This window comes from Dendrobium catenatum, unplaced genomic scaffold, assembly GCF_001605985.2.
Source record: "Dendrobium catenatum unplaced genomic scaffold, ASM160598v2 fragScaff_scaffold_725, whole genome shotgun sequence".
Lineage (NCBI taxonomy): Eukaryota > Viridiplantae > Streptophyta > Magnoliopsida > Asparagales > Orchidaceae > Dendrobium > Dendrobium catenatum.
Genome location: NW_021319187.1, coordinates 548,187 through 556,966, shown reverse-complemented (window position 1 = coordinate 556,966; position 8,780 = coordinate 548,187). Strand labels below are relative to the sequence as shown.

At 35.1% G+C, this 8,780-nt stretch overlaps 1 protein-coding gene across 3 annotated transcripts in view; it reads left to right on the top strand.

Moving 5' to 3' along the window:
• Positions 1–467: 467 nt before the first annotated feature.
• The window catches only part of LOC110097002 (zinc finger CCCH domain-containing protein 25), a 30,559-nt gene continuing 22,246 nt past the window's right edge, over positions 468–8,780 (top strand). Inside the window, exons 1-3 of one of the 3 annotated variants that reach the window (XM_020823199.2) lie at positions 468–519; positions 783–864; positions 3,571–3,743. In XM_020823199.2, the coding sequence (XP_020678858.1) occupies positions 3,571–3,743 (173 nt within the window). In that variant the 5' untranslated portion in view covers positions 468–519; positions 783–864. Of the gene's footprint in view, positions 520–782; positions 865–3,514; positions 3,744–8,780 lie in introns of all 3 variants that reach the window. The other 2 variants (XM_020823200.2, XM_020823201.2) reach the window with 2 other exon arrangements.

Below are 8,780 nucleotides of genomic sequence, written 5' to 3'. Positions count from 1 at the left end.
TTATAATTAAAAAAAAATTAACGTGTTATGAATTAATTAATTAATATTTTCAAAAAAAAGTTATGAATTAATAACATGTTAAGTACAAGTTACTCATTAATTATTATTTATATTATTAATTATATATTTAATAATTTATATTTTAAGTTATATTAATTAAGCTAATTATATTAATATTTAATTGCTAATTATTCAATTAAGTTAAATTAGATAATTAATTTATGCACTGATTATAATATTAATAATTTAATTAATTTACTTAATTATTATATTTTAAATTATATTAATTAACTTAATCAATAATAAGTTAGAGGCCTCTAGGTTTGTCTTTCATCTTCTCTTTTCGTCGATGCTGTTCGGCTTCGTTGCTTCGCAGGAGGTGCAGAGATTGCACGAGTCGCTTCTTCGGCTCCTTCGTGGCTGTTCGACTTCGCAACTTCGACGACTTTCCATTCCTGTCGGATCGGAAGTTACGACATTTTGACCGGAAGCAACAACGGGAGCTCGCAGGTTGTGAAGGTAACTTTCTCCCTTTCGCGCGTTTCTTCGGCCAAATCCCTTAAATCCGCCGAACCGAGGGATTTGGTAAATCCGAGATTTAATCCGTAAATCCTTTAAATCTGGGATTTACCCATCGCCGGGATTTAACGCGCACAAAAACCGTTTGGCTGGATTCAGCTTAAATCCGACTTAAATCCGATAACAGCCCCTAAAATTGACTAATAAACAACCACTTACGATTCCATTGTATTTAAAGTTGTTGTTTAATCTAATCCTCATAGGTAGGCGCGTAGGTTTTTTCCTTCGGTTCCATCGGACCGTTCGCGTGAGGTAGAGCTTTTCGGCTTCACTGGTTTGCCTGAGGTAAAACTTCGAACGACACTTTCCTTTAACTGTCTATGGTTTGCTTTTCCTCTTCTGCATTTATTTGTTGCTCTTCTACTTTGGGTGAAGTAGAGTTCTGAAAGAGTCGGAGCCGCGCTGGGAACTTTACTTCCTTGGTCTGATTTAGGAAATCCGTAAAAAAATAGGATTTATGAAATCCGGGATATAGGGTAAAAATGGCGAAAACGCCGGGAAATAGAGATTAGACTTAACTTGAGATTTAACTTTGTATTCTTGGCTGTATTTTTTTTTTTTTTGCGTTTAACAGGATTTACGTCTAAGCTCAAATCTTGCCGAAATCTGACCTGAATCCTGCAAGCATGCCCTTTAGTTGTTTGGCAACAAGTAGGATTTAACTTGAATAGGATTTAGTAAATCCTGCTTAAGTTAAGTTCTTAAAATTGTTTGGCAACATAATTGTTAAATCATGTGAATGTGAAGTTGTTTGTTAATGTAATATAAAATTTAAGATGATTTTTTTATAATATGAATTATATTTAAAATTCATTAGCTCTCATACTGATTAAAATTTAAATATTAAAATTTTGAATGCTGGAAAGTACCAAGATCAATATAGAACTGATATTACAAAGAAAAATTTGATGGACATGTGGAGTGCAGTAGAACACAATAAAAATCTAAAGCAACATTACTTTAACATCTAATAATAAGACAATGATGGTGTCCATCATTGGAAGTACAGATCTCAATCATGCTGATAGACGTCCTTGATTGAATGCCTGTAAGTTTGTACTCTCATCAGTAAATTCACTTCAAATTTCATAAAAAAGTCTTATTATACTTTAACCATAAAATTAAAGATGATTATTTGTTACTCAGGATCCACAATTGCTGGCATAGTTGGTTTACTAAGTACTAACAAGTTATCTCATCATTGGCAATAGGAAAATGCCTGATAGGCACTGTCAGTGGTGCGATTAGTCTGGGGATTAACGCTTGATAAACATATTAATATATCCTGTCATAACTCAAGCTTATCATGTTTATGCCAAGCCCAAAAATAATATTAAATTTCATGAACTGTTCCTGCAATCGAAACAGAACTTCACTTAACCCGTCGTCCCAAACAAACAAGATTACTTTGCATCTTAAGATTAATTAATCCTAGGAAACTGAAATCCATGCTCACAGAGAAGCCAAAGTGTTGATTATAGGAAAATCTATAATAGCAAGAACTACTGAACACTAAAATCAAGCTAATAAGGTTAAATCTTGACCAATTTGGAGAAACGTAACATCAATTAAGAGAAATTAATCAGAACTTTTTCAAAGATTAAACAATAAAAATAAAGGGATGGAGCAGACAGAAGATTGGAGTCTCAGATGCAGCCATTGAGGTGAGCATGCTTGGGAACAGAAAAGGAAAACATACCTAACATGGAGATTTCGTCGACGGATGGGCTTACAGGAGTCGAACTGCAAGAAGTATAGGTCGAACAATGACGCTAGATGCCGAAGTGTAGGCAAATCTATGGAGATGTGGTAATTGGACTAATTATCAGTGCCTTGAAATAGAAAGTACGAAGAAAGAGAGGGTAGCTTCGACAGGCGGAGATGGAGAAGATTGAGCTCACGTTATAAAGGAATGGCATAGCAGGAATCTTAATGCTCAAAGCCAGGTACACCAACTACTCCTCTGTCCGCACTCCCTCATGGTGAAATGTTAAGTCCATTGAACTGTAGGATTTAGTAAATCCGGGATTTACAGTAAAAATGACCAGATGGCGGATTTATTTTGCTGTAAGTTTGAATGTCAGTGTAAATCCTGTTTGGTAGGATTTAATATAAATCCTGCTCAAATCGGGCATAAATCCCGTTGCCAAACAAACCCTAAATGAAACATGAATAATTAGGTAGCATAAAAGGACTACTATGCAGCCATTATCTTCCCTCTAACTTCGGTTAGTTGTTGTACCTACATCATCAACGTTGTTCTCAAGTGACTCTGACGTTGGACAACTACAATGAAGAATTCTATTCTTAGTGTTTGAAACAACTTGAACGAATCTATCCAACAACTGGTTGCTCAATACATAGGTGGCCTAAAGAATGTTTAGACTGAATGAAAATTATGTAAGGAATGTTGCGAGAATACATTTGTTTAATATTAGATAGTGAATGTAGACTTTAACGGTTTGGACATGCATCATACAGGATAGAAATGCGCTCATAATATTGATAGATGAAATTATTGTCAAAGGTCATTCTAAATAATTAGCATAATTAAATTCTAACTGATCTCTTATTTATTACAATATTTTAAATGATAGTTTTTTTTAACAGTTGCATATGCTAATTTATATAATTAATTATTTATATCTATTTTTCTCGATTCAAAACTACTTAACTACATCAATGCTAGCCAATAGCTAGTTGATGTCTTCCATTGCAACTTTAAATTGATTGATTGATTTTGTTAAATCTATTGCCAATAGATAGAAAAATATCTGAAGGTGGTTTGGTTTTTGCTAGTTTGGGTTCTCTCTTAAGTCTTAATTGTTTTTAGCTACTTATTGGACTTTTTATTGCTGTTTGATATCTATTTGGTTTCTCAAATATGTTTTTCTGTGTGAAAAAATTCAATTATTGATTAAATTTTTATATGTAGTTCGTGATTAAAGAGAAGTGCCTTTTTATCAAAATTCACAACTTGGGTTGTAGCAGATGAATCCTCTGACATTGGTTAAGCGCATCCAGAAGATTAATTCCACTGAGGCAACGCTTGGGATATCAGAGGATGCCTCGTGGCATGCCAAGTACAAGGACTCAGCTTATGTATTCGTCGGTGGCATCCCATATGATCTCACGGAAGGGGATCTTCTTGCTATTTTTGCTCAGTAAGTCTTCCATTACCTTTTTCACTTAGTTTGCTAAGAATTGTGATATATATGATAAATCAATATATGCAAAACCCTAATTGTGTATGCATTCTAAATTCACCATCTTCATGGAATGATCAAAATTAACTTTTATTTTCAACACATTATCAATCAGTTATGATTAGATAATCATTCTCAAGCCCAAACTTGTTATCCAATTATGAGGTCTCCTTGAAAAATTAGTTTTGTAGATTTTCCATACAAATCAGTGAGAAGTGATCCACATCTACAACAATGCCCAATTATGAATCAATGGACCAATTTGAATAGTTCATGAACGGCACAATAAATATGATTAATCCATTTGGTATCTTCATAAATAAGGAATTGTGTGAGAGCTATAAAATAAGAATTTGATAAATTCATTGTTTTTGAAGTACCAAGCGCAATGCGGTGGACAATAATTTATTTTTGCTGCAATGCACAAAATGCAAAGCGAACTAACTCTTTCATTAATTAGAATGCTCATGACTTGTATATCTAAATATATTACTTTCATATAATATTGTTCTAATTAACCAAATTTAAACCACACCAAGTAGTTATTTTTAGCAAATATAATTGTATATTCAATAACTGTATTTTCCAATGATTTGAAAGCCATGAAGGAATTTAAGGTATAAAAAATTAAGTAATGAAATAATACTTAAAGATCAAGAATACTTCTAAGATTGAGAGATTTATAAAAAATTGAGAGGTAGAGGAAATATTAAGTCAGAGAGTTTAAGATAAAGAAACTGTGAAGTGTATGAAGGATATATCGAGAAACATTTTTGAGATAAAGCTTTTGAGTGAGAAGCTACTACCACTAGTAGCCTAAAGTGATGGGTGAAAGATGAGTGAAAGAATGTGCAGAGGAGTACAAAGAGAGAAGTAATGAGATTTAGCAAGAGAGAAAGAAGAACAAAGAAGCTGTGACTTAGTGCTTTGAGAAAACTAAGAAGGAGAAGCAAGTATTTATGGCCTAATTATTGTAGCTGATGCTAAACCAAACCTCTAAATTTGAACCATGATTTTGTAATGAAATAATACTTAATGATCAAGAATACTTCTAAGATTGCAAGATTTATAAGAAATTGAGAGGCGGAGGTAATATTAAATGAGAGAGTGAAGATAAAGGAACTGAGAAGTGTACGAAGGATATATCAAGAAGCATTTTCGAGAACCTTGTGAGTGAGAAGTTACTACCACTAGTAGCCTGAAGTGATGGGTGAAAGACGAGTGAAAGAACGTGTAGAGGAGTACAAAGAGAGAAGTAATGAGCTTTAGCAAGTGAGAAAGAAGAACAAACAAGTTGTGACCTAGTGCTATGAGAAAACTAAGGAGGAGAAGCAAGTATTTATGGCCTAATTATTGCAGTTGTTGCTAAGCTAAACCTGTAAATTTGAACCATGATTTTGTTCGAAGTTGAAGTTGAGCATGGAATGTTATAATGTGATATAATAAAATGATGTGACGAGCATGTGCTTCGCTGCTAGTTCACGCTTTGCATGTAGGTGTTCGCACGCCAACATGTCACTTCGCTTGGCCCCTACTGTATGATTTTAATCACACTGGATGAATTAAAAACTAATATCCATATGTATTATTTCCAAGCTATGCTCTCAATTACTTTCTTGTTTAAAACTATGTTATAGAGTATATGATTTTTATCAGTCAATTTATTCTTGATGAAGAAAGTTAATTTTTTGTTTAGTTCCACCTTAAAAATATAAAAAAAGATTGATAAATTCTATTGAGGCTGACTAATTGTAATCATTTATTAAATAAAGACACTAGTTATGAAAGTGATGGACCAGCTTATTTGATTGTGAGGGAATTAAGAAATTTCCTAATCAAGAAGCTGTTTAGAAATGGTCTTAATCAAAGGGAATTAATTACGAGATGTTTCGTAATTGAAGTGAGTAGATTTGGGGGCTGATTTGAAGGGGATTAATTATGAAATATTTTCTAATTTATTATGGCTGATTTGGAGGGGATTAATTGTGAAATATTTTCTAATTGAAGATGACATATTTTAGGGCTGATTTGATGGCTGTTTTGGGAGGGGAATAATTAAGGAAATATGTGAGAATTAGGGGGGGGGTCTCTTTGGGTATTTACTATTTATTATTTACTTTAAATAGGTGATTTTCCTAGGGTTAGGGATATGCATTGTTTGCTGAAATTAGATTGTTCTTAGTGTGTTTGGGCTCTAGCTGACAACTAGAGATTTGGGAGAGCCGGGTCTTCAATCGGTCTACCTCTCCAATTGAAGATCCACTTGTATCTTGTCTTTTCCTTCATAAAACTTTCAATAAAAAAGTGTTCATGTGTTTTATTTCGGGTTTTTTGTCATTGGTTTTCTGAAATTCCTGAAATCAGATTTCAGCCAAGGAGTTTCCTAAATTTCTGCAAGCATTTTCTAACAAAGTTGTATCAGAGTTGTTCGATATGGGCACCCATGGCTGGAAGAAAAGTAGAAGTATTGGAAGGGGAGATTGGACAATTGAAATAAGATTGTGTAGAAAAGATTTCAAATTTTTAAAAGCTATTTTTACCCATCCATGAGAAGATCGATGAGAAGTTTGCCATCATGGAAGAGATGATGAGAAAGATGCTCAAGTTCCAAATCAAAACAGTGTTTCCAGATGCAAGGGGAGCCACCGGTGACCAAGGGAGTGAAGAAAACCTTAATTAGATGAGGAGAGGGAAAGATCAGGAGGTAGAAATGTTGGGGGAAGAAGAGGGGATGCCACTTTTGGAGCTACTTCCAAGGAGCGGAAAGGGTGGAGTGGGACTTTTAGTGGAGCTGTAGAATTTGGAAGGGCTTAAGGATGGGGAGAAGTTAGAAGCACCAGACATGATTCTATCACCCCTACAACAGTATCGAGGGGTGTTCTAGCAAGTTCAAGGGTTAAATCCTTCGCTGAAAAATGAGTATGTTATCATCTTAAAGGAAGGAGTCTCACCTATCAGTGTTCGTTTATATCTTCATCTCCAAATCCAGAACGAAGAGATTGAGAGATAATTCAAGGAGATGCTCGAGGCAGGGATCGTTCGGCCTAATGTCAGTCCATTTTTCAATTCAGTGGTATTAATCAAGTGCTTAAGCAGCAGTTTTGTTCATTCCACCGTGAGGACAACGTGACACTTTGGAGGAGAGTATTGATGGACCAGTTGATTTGATTGTGAGGGAATTAAGAAGTTTCCTAATCATGAGGGAGCTATTTAGGAAGGTTCTTAACCAAAGAAAATTAATTAGGAGATGTTTCCTTATTGAAAAGAGTAGATTTAGAGGTTGATTAATTAAGAAATATTTGTAATTGAAGAGGCTAGATTTGTGGGCTGTCTTGGAGGTGATTAATTAACAAATATTTCCTAATTGAATAGGTCTGATTTGGGGGCTGATTTGGAGAGAATTAATTAGGAAATATTTTTTAATTGAAGATGAAATATATAGGGACTGATTTGACAGTTGTTTTGAGAGGAAAATAATTAAGGAAATGGAAGGGAATTGGGGAGGTCTGTTTGGGTATTTATTGATTATTGTTTATAAAAAGGACAGACGAGTTCCGCCGCAAGAACGAGACTCAACAAATCACATGGCTCTTGTAATCCAGACCATCCATCTGTAACAAACGGAACAAATCACAGCCACACACTTGTATACACAAAGCATTATAAATACACATGTACATCAGGCAATAAGGACAAGAGAGTAATGACATAGCAGCTACATTAATTCTACTGCAGCTTTTCCACCAAATACTTTTCTCCTTGCTCATTTCTTTATGGTATCAGAGCAGTAGATCTTAGTGAAGACAGATGATCCCAACGAGAGGTAAGATTCCTGAAAACGTCTCATGGCCCAATCGTCTCTTCTCAAATCGGCAATCCATCAATAGATCCACCAGCAGATTCCTGCAAAATCCCAACATCCTTGAAATTTGTCATTTCAAATATTAAAACCATAGTTCCCACCCAATTATCCAATGATAATTACCCCATATGGAGATCACAAGTAACCAAATTACTCAGATCAAATGGATTTGCTACTTTCATAGACCCAACAATTTCCCCACCACCCCGCCTCCAGCAAACATCAGATGGCTTGACCATCACAAACCCCCAAATACACATAATGGGTTATGATTGATTAGAACCTGGCAACAACCCTTTGTTCCACCATAACCCCAGCTATCCTCCCATATGTCCTTTACCTAGACTCCTCTATAGCCATCTGGACAATTGTTGAAAGACAATTACAACCGTCTAACAAGTCAAGAGTTATTCAACTCAAAAACGATCTACATAATGTCTCAATGAAGCAACACACCATGGCTGAATATTTAAACGAAATCAAGACCCTGGTAGACAAAATAGCAGCAATAGGTGTTACTATTGACAAAGAAGAAATAATACTCTACACACTAAATGGTTTACCACTAGCCTACCTGTCATTTAAAAGCACTTAACGCACCATGGTACAACCTCTCAGTCTAGATGATCTATATGCTTTTTTGATTAGTGAAGAAATCAATCTTCACGCTAAAGCAGCCATACATTATAATCCTTCAGACCAAAACACATCATTATACTCAACCAGAGGCAGAGGACGAAGAGGTAGAATCCGCTTCACTCAGCAAAATATTCGTCTCAACACTCAACCAGCACCACTGTGTCAAATTTGCAATAAGAAGGGACATTCAGCTACAACCTGCTGGCATCGATTCAACATAAATTACACCCCTCCACAAAAATTCAATACAACTCTTACTGTCACCAATGACAACCCCAATCCGGATTGGTATTTAGATTCTGGTGCAATATCTCACCTAATCAACGACATCAATAGTCTTACACTGGGTGACCCAATACCATACAATGGAACAAACAACATACTGATTGGAGATGGAAGCACACTACTCATAGCTCACTCTGGAGCTGAACTTCTACCAAGCTCTAACTGGAAGCTTCAATTACCACAACTTCTTTATATCCCAACATTATCTC